Source organism: Branchiostoma lanceolatum, chromosome 9 (genome assembly GCF_035083965.1).
Source record: "Branchiostoma lanceolatum isolate klBraLanc5 chromosome 9, klBraLanc5.hap2, whole genome shotgun sequence".
In the NCBI taxonomy this organism is placed as follows: Eukaryota; Metazoa; Chordata; class Leptocardii; order Amphioxiformes; family Branchiostomatidae; genus Branchiostoma; species Branchiostoma lanceolatum.
The window spans coordinates 18474539-18489541 of NC_089730.1; the positions used below are offsets into that span (position 1 = coordinate 18474539).

General features: G+C 40.4%; 2 protein-coding genes across 3 annotated transcripts; both read right to left on the bottom strand.

Moving 5' to 3' along the window:
• Positions 1–272: 272 nt before the first annotated feature.
• On the bottom strand, positions 273–6505 carry LOC136442469 (neutrophil cytosol factor 2-like). The gene is made up of 5 exons (XM_066439348.1): positions 6274–6505; positions 5609–5723; positions 2478–2601; positions 2100–2178; positions 273–993 (listed from the first exon to the last, which is right to left on the bottom strand). Exons 1-5 carry the CDS (start codon positions 6408–6410, stop codon positions 957–959), a joined length of 492 nt encoding a protein of 163 aa, XP_066295445.1. The 5' UTR covers positions 6411–6505; the 3' UTR covers positions 273–956.
• Positions 6506–6932: 427 nt separating this feature from the next.
• Positions 6933–14500, bottom strand: LOC136442345 (neutrophil cytosol factor 2-like). 2 transcript variants are annotated; one of them, XM_066439144.1, is made up of 10 exons: positions 14019–14500; positions 13086–13168; positions 12556–12664; positions 11900–12034; positions 11340–11447; positions 10837–10896; positions 10458–10495; positions 9379–9514; positions 8090–8146; positions 6933–7176 (listed from the first exon to the last, which is right to left on the bottom strand). In XM_066439144.1, the coding sequence occupies exons 1-10, from the start codon at positions 14193–14195 to the stop codon at positions 6946–6948; spliced, it is 1134 nt and encodes a 377-aa protein (XP_066295241.1). In that variant the 5' UTR covers positions 14196–14500; the 3' UTR covers positions 6933–6945. The 2 variants fall into 2 exon arrangements, with proteins under 2 accessions (XP_066295241.1, XP_066295242.1); XM_066439145.1 differs by lacking the exon at positions 6933–7176 and adding an exon at positions 7468–7541 and having other exon boundaries at positions 14019–14467.
• Positions 14501–15003: the final 503 nt, after the last annotated feature.

Here is a 15003-nt window from a genome sequence, read left to right on the forward strand (position 1 = left end):
ATCACATTTTTGACAAGCATCTGACCATGAGGATAAGTTGGGATAAAGTCACTGGTTTTGCTATAAAGTCCCCTCTTTTCGATAGCCTGAAATCCAAACCTATTACAGCTTCTGAGTCTCATCTCCGCTGGGAGACTCTGGAGCTATAATAGGTTTGGATTGCAGGCCAACTTTTCGATGGGCAATTTGCTTGACTTTCATCTCATAAATAGATGTAGCACCAGTGAGAAAAAATGGGCATGGCTTTGGTTGCAATTATTTACTACATGTAATTCTGAATCAAACTTCTTGCTTGACACTCTTTACTTTTGCATCTTTTAACATCTCAATATCATAATTTAGATTATCATTCAATTTCATAAAAGATATACAAATGTGGCCACTTTCTAAACACTTCCACTCCATTCCTATACATCAGAAAACTTTGCTACTCCCAACTTTACAACTTACAGTTTATACACCATTCTATATCAAAAGTAGTGCTAAATATAATCTTGTCTAAGATTTTCCAGACCTGTAAAATATAAACATCTTCCATAGCCATGATAATATATATTTATGCATGAGGTTATATAAAATATACATTTACTGCCTGCAACTTTACTCTTTACATCAGCCTTGCATATTCGTTTCTCAAATATGTTCCACTAAAGTCTTGTAACAATTTCATTACAAAATTCAACTTTTAAGCAGGGCTGTCTCCAGTTTTAAATGTTTTCTGTTCCACTCATTGTTTGGGAGTTCATGTTGTCATTTTTCATTCTTGAATCAAACTTGCGAAAATACATTTTCATCAATTTCTTCTGAAGTTCAGACTTTTTTTATGTATGGGGTTAAATTTAACTTCCAAGAAGCAAATTTCCGTCCCAGGACGGAGGGACGGGCCCGAGAGACAGCCCTGGTTGGGGGTTAATATTTGAAGGATTACATGAAGGGCCAGCAACTGTTGCAAAATCTCAGCAAGCACAGGACATTCTTTCCTTAGGTAGCCTCCTGAGAAGTGAACATGAACAAGAATGAGAAGTGCTACGTTTTCTCCTATTCCACCAGTCCTCTAGACTAGTGTAGCCGCTACTTTCTCAACTTTAAACAATTTGTGCAAATTCAGACTGAACAAATCACAAAGCCCTCTCCACTACCTTTTGCTTTATTTAAGATTTTTGCACTTCAACATTAGTTTGCATTGCTTTATAAATTTCTACTTTTTGACCATGGTGGTCAGCACTATTGGTTGGTCTATTCTAGTCTCTACCAGGCTCCGCGGATCATGGAAAAAATTGTAGAAATTGGCCAAATAGAGTGAATAATATGCTGGGGGAGTTGGCCAGCCATAGGGTCCAATAGGCAAACTGTGGTCCCTATGGCTCCGGCCAACTACGCTTGCATGATAGCGCTATTCAATCTATTTGGCCAATTTCTACTATTTTTCCAGCGATTGGCGAGTCTATTCCTTAATGGATTATGATACAGCCTTCTACTAAGCATCTTGAATATGCTATCCAATGCAACTATAGTTGATTTTTTTTTAATTTATTTTTTTAACGAACTCGCTCAGCGCAAAGCCGTAAGGGGCCACTCATTTAAGCACTGAACTAATTCTTACTGTTACAGTAGCAGCAAGAGAAAGAAGAAACAATGTTTGAATACAGGGGATAATCCACATACATGTACAAGTACTCTGTACCAGTACTCCAGCTCCAAACAGTGGTGAATATTGTTTATACAACATATTGTCATGATTGCTGCAAGATGGTAAACTGTAAGGCCACTCCAGTATATTTTCTTTGTTCTCAGATTTCAGAACAATGCAGAATTGCAGGGAATTCTCAATAGAATAGGCCCTCAGTTCTCTTCTTAATCTCTTGCTGAAGTCTTAAAAACTCAGAGGACCCCAAAACATTGGTGCCAGGCCTCTTAATGAATATGTATTTCTGAATCAGTAACTATAGTCGTTGAAGTATGAGCTCGCTGTAAAATACCAGTTCTACCTAATAAATGCATCTTGAAATATATATAATTCTGTTTTGATGTTGCATGGCAAGTGAGATTGGTGGGAGGGCGTTCTTCGTGCTGCTGCATGATGGGATAGGTGCACTCACTTGTCCCAAGGCTTGACGTAGCCTGCTGGGAAAATACCCACGTTGCCCCGGGAGCGACCCTCCAACCAGTCTTCATTTACTGGGGGGACAGAAAATAAAGAAGGTTCACTCATTTGCTTGTAAAAAATTCTGATCAACAATGTTAAATATGTATTTAATTGTAATCGGTCTAAATATTTAGTTGTAATTCCCAAACTCCTATAGCTAGTAAAAGTGACTTCGATATAAAAGCCCTTGTTTCATTGCAATGTCCTAAAAAAGCTGCAATTTGATCCCCTACAGAATGATCTAGATACCTCATATTTGTCTAAAAATGCTGGAATCTACACAAAATAAGGCCATGCCATCTTAACCACACATACTAGCCTGTGTCCCCACCTTGTGACATGATGGTGATGACGTCCCCCTCCATGAAGCCCAGATCGCCCGGCTCACTGGCCTCGTAGTCGTGCAGCGCGACCACCTTACTGAACTGCATCGGGCTCAGGCCCTCCTGGGGGTCCTGGGAATAGACATTCAAGCATTATTATCGCTGTTTAAGACAATACAATAGACCCCTTTCCAAATACCGCGGCCATTTTGAATCCAGGGCGCGCGCACGTGATTCGAGCGCGGGAAAAGTGAAGACCCGGTAAGTCCACAAGCCAGCGGTAAGGCGTTCCCAATAGAAACCAGCGTTGAGTCATCTTCGGCGGTGAGATGTTCTCCTCCTCGGTGAAATCCATCGATATATTTGCATGGCACAAGTAGATGATATTGTTGTGGACACTTGGACTAGATATCGGCCAGTGAAATTGTGAATTTCGGCTACTTTTCCACAGTTTCTGCCGGGATGTTGAACGCGCGCTACATTGATAGAATGCTGATATGTTTACACCGCGTGCTTGTAGTTTCCCTAATAATGTTAGCTAAAGTCGAGAAAAATCCCACAAAACATACACTTTTCGGATCATTTTAGCTTCGTTTAGGTATGAATATAACTCTTGAGCCTTTTCCGGGCTGTTGTGACAATGCCAACGTGTTTTCTGTGCAGCGTTACATCGACTTCGCTCAGCAATATTTGACATTTCCGCTGAATGCAATCCCACACACACAAAAAAAACGTGAAAATATAGGCCTAGGCTTGAGTTCAATGTCCTTAAATATGGCAGCATTCCGGTGGCTTTTTGACGATCTTTTCGGATGCCAAGTATTTAGGCTTGAGGACTCTAAGTACGTGAGTGAAGGTGTGTTTTCCATTCTATCTGACGTTTCTTTAAATCATTTTGCGCGGCAATATTTCAGATATCTGTTGGCCGGATGGAACCCAAAAAACGTTAAATAATATTGACTTGAGGACTGAAGGACCTCAGGCCGATATTTTTCCTTTTGTTGTGGGGTTTCATCTAAAATATTTCCGCAAAAAGTGATGTAATAAAACGCTACAAAGAAAACACGCCCCCTGCTTCACTCACGAACTTCATCAAGCTAATCTTGGCACTGAAATATCGTCAAAGTCAAAGGAGCCACCGAAGTTCCGTCAAATTTTTATACTCGCAAAGCCCTCAAGCCTGTATTTTCACGCATCTGTAATATCATCCGACGGAAATTAAGATATTACGGCGCAAAGTGAAAACACTCCATCTTCACTCACGTACTTTAGGTTTTGATATTTCAGAAAACTCGTCAAAAGAAGCCGCCGAAATTCTGCTTAATTCCCCCCACAAATTACCTTTAGCTCAAGCCTACATTTTCAGGTCTTTTTTTGTGGGATTGCATTCAGCGGAAATGTCAAATATCGCTTGCGGAGCGATGTAACAAGAGAGAAAGGAAAAGCTAGACAGAAAAGAAATAAAGGCTAGACAGAAACACGACCCCCTCTCAACGCGCGTTTTCCCAGGGGAAGTCACAACCGGTAAAATTCTGTATATTTCTATCTAAGTAGCTATAAGGATTCCAGCCCGAAAAGTGTATGCTTTACGGGGTTTTTCTCGACTTGTGAGTGAAGCAGGGGGCGTGTTTTCTTTGTAGCGTTTTATTACATCACTTTTTGCGGAAATATCTTAGATTTCCACAGGATGAACCCCACAACAAAAGGAAAAATATCGGCATGAGGTCCTTCAGTCCTCAAGTCAATATCATTTAACGTTTTTTGTGTTCCATCCGGCCAACAGATATCTGAAATATTGCCGCGCAAAATGATTTAAAGAAACGTCAGATAGAATGGAAAACACAACTTCACTCACGTACTTGGAGTCCTCAAGCCTAAATTCTTGGCATCCAAAAAGATCGTCAAAAAGCCGCCGGAATGCTGCCAAATTTGTACCAAAAAGGACATTGAACTCAAGTCTATATTTTCACGTCTTTTTTTTGTGGGATTGCATTCAACGGAAATGTCAAATATTGTTGAGCGAAGTCGATGTAACGCTGCACAGAAAACAAAACCCTCACTCAAACTAACGGAATTTCAAGATTATGTTGGCATTGTCACGACAGGCTCAAGAGTTATATTCATACCTAAACGAAGCTAAAATGATCCGAAAAGTGTATGTTTTGTGGGATTTTTCTCGACTTTAGCTAACATTATTAGGGAAACTACAAGCACGCGGTGTAAACATATCAGCATTCTATCAATGTAGCGCGCGTTCAACATCCCGGCAGAAACTATGGAAAAGTAGCCGAAATTCACAATTTCACTGGCCGATATCTAGTCCAAGTGTCCACAACAATATCATCTACTTGTGCCATGCAAATATATCGATGGATTTCACCGAGGAGGAGAACATCTCGCCGCCGAAGATGACTCAACGCTGGTTTCTATTGGGAACGCCTTACCGCTGGCTTGTGGACTTACCGGGTCTTCACTTTTCCCGCGCTCGAATCACGTGCGCGCGCCCTGGATTCAAAATGGCCGCGGTATTTGGAAAGGGGTCTATTAGACCAGAGATGCACGAAAATATCCAAGCAGGACACATTCAGATACCTGATGTCATGTAATTATAAGAATGATAAATATTACATTGTATAACAGACCAAGTAATACAACGTACTAGTTAGTAATTATGTTTCAAAGAAATAAACCAAATTAGTAAGCCAGTATTCTTTTTTGAGTAGAGGGGAAACTAAGCACCCTGGATAATGCTAGGGTCACATTTCCCAGCTGGTGCCTCGCCGGGTTGTTTGCGGATAAGAAAAATCAAAGTGTATTTCAATAAAAACATGCACAAACTAATTGCTCTTTGATAATTTTTGGTACGTTTTGTGCTTTTCGTTGTCTTTTATCATACTTTACGTTTCAAAAGACTGCCCGGCCGGGCCCCGGATTGGAAATGTGACCCAAGAATTACATGTACACTGTGGTCATTCGGAAAAATGTGTGAGACCTGTGATAAACAAAATTTAGGTACCTCAGCTGCCTAACAAGCTTCTACCAATTATGAGTACATGTATTTAGATAAAGGCATAAAAATAACAACAACCATGTGACCATATAATATATATAAACCTACATTTTGTAGACAAGTACCCACCTTCCTGTCCTTGAGCCAGAGAGTGAGCTGCCCCTCCCTCACCGTGGTCCACACCTCCCGCATGTCCTCATCCTTCATTATCTCCGCCATGTCCTCTTCTCCATCCTTCTTGTACCTGTGGAGCACAGAGGCATCTTAAGAAACAAATTGTCTTAAAAATTCTTGGAAGAACCTTGTAGCAGCAGGCGAGTCAGTCAAAGGATGAGGAGACCTTAATTAACAAGAACAAGATTCTTATTGTCCTTTAATGAGGCACTGCCACTATTTTAATTTCCTTGGTTCTTTAAAATAAAACTTCAGCATGGGGTCAAAATGAAAACAGAAGTCTAGGAGGAAAACTTCTGTCCTACTTTATTGAGCTACAGACATTCCTTGCAGAACCTATATTCATGTTAATTTTCCAGTTCAGCATTACCTTCTAACATCCGAGAGCCAATAGATAATATTATCCACCAAAAATATATATCTGTGAAGGCAAAATCACGATTTGCTGTGAAGCACAAAACAATGGTTATAAAGTAAACTAAAAGATTCTATCACTCAGTCTGACTATAAATTCAAAATGAAAACACAGAATTTTCAAAAGTAACAAGTTGAACACAGAAAACAGAGTCATATGATGGGCAGCAGACCGGATAATGAGTGAGTGTGAGTAAGATTCTTACCAGAGCGTCACAACATCCTCAGACATCTCAAACTTGTTGGCGACCATGACGGTGAGGTCGCGTAAGGACGCGCCAGTCTTGGACCTGATGGCGACGGTGTAGCTGTCCGTGTGGTGGACCTTCACAACAACAGGCATGTCCGCAGACAGGCTAGGGGGTCTTGGGGGTGGAGGTCGAGCGGGGGGAGAAATGGGAGCTTCCTCTGCGTCATAGAGACCGTTGTCATTCTGAAGAAAGGAAATTAAGATAGCAAATTACAGGGCAGACATCATGCATGGAAATTTCTTTATTTTCAGACATTGCTAATTGCTTAACTGACTTTGCACTTTCTATCAGATTGATTTCAGATTGACCTTCTCCCTGCTGCCTAACTCTGTAACCAATATAGACAATAGATTGCCAAACTGCTTCTTCAGTGTAATAAAGATCAATTCATCCTGACTGAAAGACTGCAGCCAAATTTTGCTGGCAAGTCCTGTAGTTCTGCTGGGTGTATTTATTTGATTCATACACAATGGTATTACCAAATATATTTAAAAGTCATCCATATGTACATGTACTAATCAAACAACAATTGCTGGTAGCTCAGCATATACTTCAAGCTCCACATTTTGTATTACAGGCCCTTTCAAATAAAGTTCATATCTTAAACTAGAATTATGGTTAGTAACATTAAGGGCTAAAACATACCCCCCTTGCCAGCTGCAGTGGTGGTGGGGCCCTATCTGGAGGTGCGGAGGGGGGTAGGAAAGCTGAATCCTCGTCAGGGGGTGTCGGCAGTGCCTTCTTAGGGGGCATGAGCAGAGGGGGTAGCCTGGCAGGGGGGTCCGGGCGGACCGGTGGCTGGGGGGGTTTACTCCGGGGTGGCTCAGGCACCTTACTGTCTCTTATCCTCCCTTCCTCCTGAAAATGTAAGGAGGAAAAGTTATCGGATTTAAGAAATTAATTTTGGACTGCCTTTATTACAAGTTAAAATAAGAGACTGGATTAAATCAGTGTTTAATGGCTTGCAATGCTCTAGTAAACGAATAAATAATGCTCTAGTATTACCAAATGTCAAAAGAAGATACATGTACAGAATTTCTATTTCTAATGAGGTCAAAGTGCCATGGTTTACGACATCTACATGTACCTATCATTTTGGATCATGAAAAAACACATCATAACTAACGAAGGTTAACGTTTATTGTACATTTCAGTCGATAATTCTATTATAAACCTGCCTTTTTACCAGACCAGTGGAACAGATCACCCAGTCTTTCCAGAAACTTTGCAGGGTTGAAATCAGAGCAGAGCAGATAGAAGAACAGAGAGAAGAAAGGACAGAAACAAGTAAAGACCGAGAGAAGAAAAAGACGGAAAGGAACGCACAGCTTTCACAATGGCCAGAGGAAACTGCTATTTGAAGTAATGAAATAGACTAAGCTGCTCAAATGTGTGACTCCTTTCTTGTGATCAAAATGCAGACTGCAGTCATCTCTACTTTAGGCCAAACCAATTTAATTTCTTGGTTAACAGAAAATTCTTTTTAATTCTAGCAAAAAAAATCATGAAAACAGATTTTAGGCTCGGGTGAAAACTTGCACCTGACCCTGTTAACTCCCTGACACTGTGTGCACCAAAGTACAAACTTTCCTCTGAGATTCTGTTTTTATGTTGACTTTTTCCAATCTAGCATTTTCTTGTAATTTTTATTTTATTCTGTTAACCAAGAAAATAAATTGGTGTGGCCTAAGCTGCTGAAATGTGTCTCCTTTCTTGTGATCAAAATGCAGACTGCAGTCATCTCTACTTAAGACAGAAGTAATTTTCCTACCCCCTTTCCTCTTTTGTCCTCCAGTTCTTCCAGACACACAGCTGGCACTAGCCCGATCTGTGAAAAACAACATTATCTTAAATAAACATTTCATACAAATGCATACAATAACTGTAGATTTAAGTCGCATGGTTTTTATTTTGCGGTAGGGAGAAAATGGAGTGTTTGCGGTGGTTTTAAATCCGTGTTTGAGATAATAGTAAGCAAGGGGGTAGGAGGGCAAAACATTTCGCAGTGGTTTTAAGTTCGCGGCAAAGAGCTTACTGTGAAAAATGCGAACATAAAACCACCGTGAACATGTCTGCATTTACAATGCTTCATAAAGATTGTTGAAACCTTTACATCATCAGCTTTCAAAATGAGACCTCTGAATTTGTTCTTAATAGACCTTAATTCCTACCTTAGTTTGTTCAGATTTCATTGAATCATTCATCCAGTTCTTGTCCTCTACCTCAAACCACCTTCCTCATCGTTCCATCTCACCTTGCTCACCTCCGCCGACCTTTTTAATTGTCTGATTCTACATTTCCTGGTAAAATTTGTGGCATTATTTCCTGGAACGGACGGTTGCATATTGATCAACAGCTCCTTTTTGTTACATATTTATGAATCCATGTTTGTCGTTTTTTAGTTAGAGCTTCAACTTAAACACACCTCGTGTTCTGGAAATTTTCCTTGCACACACCTGATGAGTTCTGGATCTTTTCACACCGTTAACCGGTTCTGATGTGAGTAAACTGTGATCATCAAAGTTTGATGAATTCGATCAGACAAAACAAGAGAAACAGGATTTTTATATCATTCTTACTTTGGGGGTAACTTTTCAATGTTACCAAGACGAAACAAACCCAACTAGGGGGCCCAAACCTACACCACTTCTTTATTACATCACAAGCTATCTGCCACCCAAAAATCAAGACCACAGCACGTCCAGGTCAAAAGATACAAAAATTGAAGTTCAGCTGCAGTACCGAGGTCACATACCAGGGGGCCCAAAATCGACCTTAAATTTTGGCTTCACAACACCTGCCCACAGACCAAATATCATAATAATCCATCAAGAGGTTCTTGAGTTATGCTGACTACAGTAGTCCGGAAACACAAACAGACAAACAGACAGACAAACAGACACACAGACACACCCAAAACTATATCTCCATTTTTCATGGAGATAATAAAAAAGCCAGGGGTAACTGTGCTGAGAGAAATCCTCATTTAAAATCGCTGCTAGCTGCTGTAAATCATTTTTACTACTATAATAGTATAAACAAACAAACAAACAAACCGACCTTGTTGCTGAAGGACACGCTGCACCAGCCCTCCTCCTGGGCGGCGACAAACACCATGTTCCCCACCCGGACCTCCAGCTCCTCCGCAGAGGTCGGCACGTGGTCACGCACTACTCTGTGGGGGGTCCCCTCCGGTCTAGGGACATCATGTCAAGACACAAATTTCAGATGATATGATTTATTGTGCAACAATTGTACAAGGTACAAAGGGGTCCCTTCTAGTCTGGGGACATCAAGTCAAGACACATATTTCAGTAAAACACAGCAAGGTAAAGATGTAGTCTCTTAGCATTTTCAAGGCCATAGACTACTCTGTGTGGAGTCCCCTCTGGTCTAGGCACAGCAATTCAACACACAAATTTCAGATTTTAAACACAGCAAGGTAAAGATGAAGGTAGTCCCTCAGCCTTTTTGAGGCCGTAGACTACTCTGTGGGGGGTCCCCTCTGGTCTGGGGACATCAAGTCAAGACAAAATTTCAGATTATAAAGACAACAAGGTAAAGGTAGTACTCTCCAAGCAGAGGAGTGGGTCCAGCTGGTTTCTGACGCGTTTTTAGGCGTTTTTGTCGGGCTGTCTACTTTGTCATGTTTTCTTGTCTCACAAACCCACTCCTCTGCTTGGAGAGTATATAATTATGTAGTCCCGTAGCCTTTTTGAGGCTGTAGAGGCAGTGGGTTGTTATCCACTGTGTTTAGGGCATGGTATTGGAAGGAGGAGCCCATCCCTCTCCTTCCATCCCGTCTAACCTCCCCAACCAAAGTCAGATACCCATTTTTACACCTAGAGTGAATAAAGTCATGTTAAGTGCCTTTAATAATCAGAAGGACCCGACATGTCAGGTGGCATGTTAGGGGATTTGAACCCAGAAAAAATTTTACTTTAAAAAGTCTGAGAACCAAGAAAATAAAGTGGTGTTTGCTTGCAGATTGAAGCAGGAAGAAAATTATTGTCCTTGAATCTCTTATATTTTGTCAAAATGATAACAGCTTGCTGTTATAAGTACATGACATTGTATTGTCTAAACAATTATGACAAAAGCATCAAGAAGACTTTTTAGAATTCCAAATGAAACCTCACCTTAGAGCAGCATCCAATGACTTTGTCTGGGATTCTTTCTAAAGGGAGCACAGAAGGGAAATACATGAATTCATGAAGTTAATAACTGACAAATTATCATTAAGGTATGGTATCAAAATTGGATACAGTCAAATGACTTTTTCGGGATCCTGTTGCTGATATTTCTCTATTAAGTGAGCAGACTTGTTTATGGGGGAGATTCAGAAATAAACCTCAGGCATCAAACATCTGCATGTACGTGTAAAAGAGCCCAACACACTTTATTAAAAAAAGTTACTGTCAGGGTGATCCAGTGTGCTTGGCTTAAAATGCGAGCCATAGCAAAGCCACACTGCACTACATTTGTACTTGAAATGAAATTGAAGCTGACTTCACTCACCGGCCTCCTGAGGGGTTCGAACCCTGAGAAATCATCTCTGTCTGTGATGGAGGAAACCACCTGTTGGGGTAAGACAATAAGAAAGTTGTACAGGGAGTAACTTAAATGTTCAGTTTGGTCTTTTAGTAGATGAAAATAATTGTAGTTTAGAATTGGAAATAATAGAAATCTTAAAATTCTCTTTGAGTTGAAAGCAGAGCTAACCATTAACTTGGCAGCCCTAGCTGGATGTCCTACAAATCAAACTTAACTAAGAAATTAATTGACAAAAAATGAATAAGTAAAATGAAGGATATCATCATGTATCATCGTTATAGTTCTATCACTTGAAACTTATATTTACTACAAAGCATCAGTTATAAATTTGTCAAGTGTAGGTGTACAGATGCAGTGCTACTGCATTTGATTATAGCTTGTTGAAAAAGATACATCTTTTTTTTTAAATCTCCATACTAAGGTAACTCCACTGTATATTTTTTCAATTTTTTTCAAATTCTGTTTACCTTAGCCTTGCCCAGGTAGTCTTTCTTCTCCAGGTTCTGTATGATGGAAGTGGCCGGCCTGAACAGAACGTTGGAGGGCATTTCTATGGGCTGGAACGTCTGATGGCGCTGAAAAGGGAGTGGAAGGAAAAGATCTGGTTAAAATATGAACAATGTATGTAAGAGATCATTGCAAAATACAATCTTGAAATTCCATAATGGTTCCTATGAAGCAAGAACTTGTAAAATGCCCACATTTGTGACTAAGTGCAAAAAATTACTGGAGGATTCCAAGGCTAAAGAAAGCCTGTTATTCACCTTCAGCATTTCTGCTGCTTGCATGATCAGGTGTCGATATTATAATTTCTACTTTAGAATATCAAATGTCAATCTAGAATACATGGACCAAAACTTCATATTCAAAATACATGTACTTATGTACTGAAGATTATAAGTTTCAAGAGTTCAGGCCTACTATATGCTTCATTTAATGTTCAGACATGCCCCCTGAACAAAGTGATGGTATGAGAAATATTAATTGTTTGTTTGTTTGTTTGTTTGTGTCAATAGCTTCTCCTTACATCCAGACACTCCAGAGCCGTGTCAATCACGTTGTGTCGAGGCTCGATCTTGATCTTCTGAGCTTCCAACAACATCTCCCTGCACTGGGCAGTCTGTCCCAGCTTAAAGTGCACCAGGGCCGTGTTGTACAGGACCTGGAATGGACAGGATTGGATACATTTATCTGTTATGTTTCATTCCTTCCATAACTGATAAATGCACAGAATTGTAATTATACATTTACTAGTTTGCAGCCTGACTTCTGATGAGTTAATTTAACAGGGCTCCCATACGTTGTTTAGGAGAGATTATAGGAGCCCCATTAAACTAACAGGGATGGCACTCAGGCTACATGAACTAATGGAATGCTAACATTAAAAAGTCAAGTCAAGTAGTTCTGCAATTTAACTTAGAAGAGGGGTTCAAAGAGTTGTTTGTTGAATTTAACATGGGATAACCAAAAAAGTTTTAAAATAGGATTCATTAAAGCCCTATGACTAAACAACATCTATCTATAGTGATCATACAACAGGTTTCAAGAGACTTGATATCGATATTAAGCAGATTTTAAGATATCTTTAAATATGCACTCTCAAAATGCAAAAATATGTAAAGACATAAAAGATTGCTTGATGCTATTAGAGAAGATACTGAAACCAATGAAAATATGACCCACCTCACAAGCGCACAGTTTGTACCTCAGGCCCAGCTGTTTGTAGTCGATGAGAGCGTTCCTCCGTAGACGCTGGTACGACTCCTGAAAATCCCTCAGACCTTCTTGGTCCCTATAAAAAATCAGACAACAGTTTCGTCCTCAAACTTCTTGTTAGGCCACATTAATTGATTTTTTCAGTTCCAAAGATTAGTGCTGAAGAGTTATACTGAACATATGGAAGGCCTCCAGGTGTTTCTCACTCTCTGCTCAGAGCAGAGCCACACCTTGAGCAAGTTATAGATCTCACCACACTTATCCAAAAGAGTAAGAGTTTGTCCCAGTACATGTGAAAGGATCAAACCTTACAGTCCGGTCTTACAAAGATTTATTTCTGCTCACAGTATAAAACTTGTGTATCATGCCTAAAGATTGTTTACCTGTAACCGCTTAACCTTTGCAAGCACTCTGAAGTAGAAGCTTGGCAACCTATTCCTGTTACAGAATTAGGCAGCAGGGAGAAAGTCAACAAGCAAACAAACAAACAAACTCACCTGCCACACTTGAAGTTTGCCAGGCCCCGCTGGAAGTATGCCACAGACAGGTGTTCATCTTTCTCCAGGGTAGAACTGAAAGACTGGAGATAGATGGAACAGTCATGGTTGTGTTCTGGGAAAAACCTCTGTAGCATTAAACAGCTTTTACTAGTAAATATTTAACTGATATGTGCATGTGATACCAGATACCGTCACAGGTTTTTAGGATAAAGGAGTTTCTATTTTACACAACCAGGTAATCTCACCAGCTAACAGATTTTTAGTTTCAAAACAGTCCCAGTTAAGATACGTAATACAAAAAACAAAATATAACTTTACATAACCTATAACATGTTATTGCCATATTGGTATTTTTTCTGCAATCTCAAACATTTTTCTGCAAGTTGCAGATCAATTGATAAGTCTTTCAAGCCCTGATTTCATCCTGGTTGAACCAGTTGGGACCACTCTACTAGTACAACATAACGCAGCATTAAGCTACATATAAAATACTGCGAATCTCGCAATGTTCTTGGTAGTTTTATTTTCATGAATTCATGATCACGACACATCGAATTATGTGTTTCCAATGTAGTTGATACTTGACTGTACTAAAAACTTAAAACACTGTGAAAACATCCTTAAAAAAAAATAAGTATTTACAGTAATTCGGCAATCTGATTGTTGTTGTTTATTAGTAGGACTAGTACTAAGCTGGTGTTGGGCGTGGTTATGCAATTACTGTGTATTGTGTAAATTATGTCACAACAGCTTGGCCAGGTATCATAATTTGTGCTTGTCTAAATTATTGAATACTTTTGACAAAATTGCGGCATGGATTCATAATTCTGTATTCATGATTCCAAATCTAGTAACTGTGAGTCATTACTGTAAGTCATTGCTTTCCCAGATCTTGCAGTTTGTACACCGCCCCCCTCCCCCTAAGCTTACCTTGGCTGCCGGCTGAACCTGTCCCAGCGCCATCTGAACTGTCCCGATGTTGAACAGAATCTTCGCGGACGGGTCCTGAATCCCCGTGAACTTCTCCAGCGCCGTACGGAACTCCCCGCGATCGCAGGCCGCCACGCCCTCGTCCCACAGCCGCAGGTTTTCCTTCAGAGTCGCCATGATGATTCTCACACAACAGGATCGAGAAATTATTTGGCAAAGTCTGAGGATTAGCCTCAGCGACGACAGTACAGTTCTGATCTGGCGTGGCAGTCTGTAGGCAGATTTTCAGGCGAAGCTGCCAACTTGGTATTTCTGGTGTTTCTGAAAAGAGCGGAAATTGGTCTCAAGTCGTCACGAATCATGAATAGGAATACGTGACTTGCACCATGGTTCAGCTGTGTTGACATGACGTCACAAGCTACTTCCGGGATTCCGGGTGGGTTTCGGGGAAACCGGAAGTCGATGGATTGCCTGCAGTTACAGGTCTGTCCGCATGTTAGCGCTGCTGTCTAATGAAGCCCTTGGCCACATTGTTATGCTAAAGTAGGTTTAAATTTTTCCTCATTGAGAATGACCACAAAAATAGTTTCAAATGGAGTTCGACTAAAAATAATCGCGATCCGATCAACTCGCCAGCTTTTCGGTTACAGGCCTCCTTGATGAAACTGAGCTGTTTTGGCCTACTTCAGATTCCCGCCAACCTCTAGCACTGTGACATGTGATAGCCTGGCCGAATTTCTCCTTCGGGTGCAAACTGAAAGTAGTGCTAAGTTTTTGAGTCCAACTATTCTACATTCTAAAACATCCTAAGAAAGCTGTATTTCTCTATTGAGTTTTGCCAACGTCGAAAACGGCTTATTTTCGCTCTGTGACATATTTTGGTTGATGTCTTCACAGAGAAAGTGCCTGAGGAGTGATACAAATATCTGATGTGTGATGTGGCAGACAAAATCCGTGTCCAGACATGCTTTTGCAGCAGAACTCA

Coding starts and splice junctions, on each gene's coding strand:
- LOC136442469 (XM_066439348.1), bottom strand. CDS start 6,410: ATGCCTGTTGTTGTGAAGGTCCACCACACGGACAGCTACACCGTCGCC. Junction 2,602..5,608: donor TCTGGCTCAAGGACAGGAAG/GTGGGTACTTGT, acceptor GTCTATTCCCAG/GACCCCCAGGAGGGCCTGAG. Junction 994..2,099: donor TACGTCAAGCCTTGGGACAA/GTGAGTGCACCT, acceptor TTCACTTCTCAG/GAGGCTACCTAAGGAAAGAA.
- LOC136442345 (XM_066439144.1), bottom strand. CDS start 14,195: ATGGCGACTCTGAAGGAAAACCTGCGGCTGTGGGACGAGGGCGTGGCG. Junction 11,448..11,899: donor CGGCTCTGGAGTGTCTGGAT/GTAAGGAGAAGC, acceptor CTCCCTTTTCAG/CGCCATCAGACGTTCCAGCC. Junction 8,147..9,378: donor GCGTGTCCTTCAGCAACAAG/GTCGGTTTGTTT, acceptor TGTTTTTCACAG/ATCGGGCTAGTGCCAGCTGT.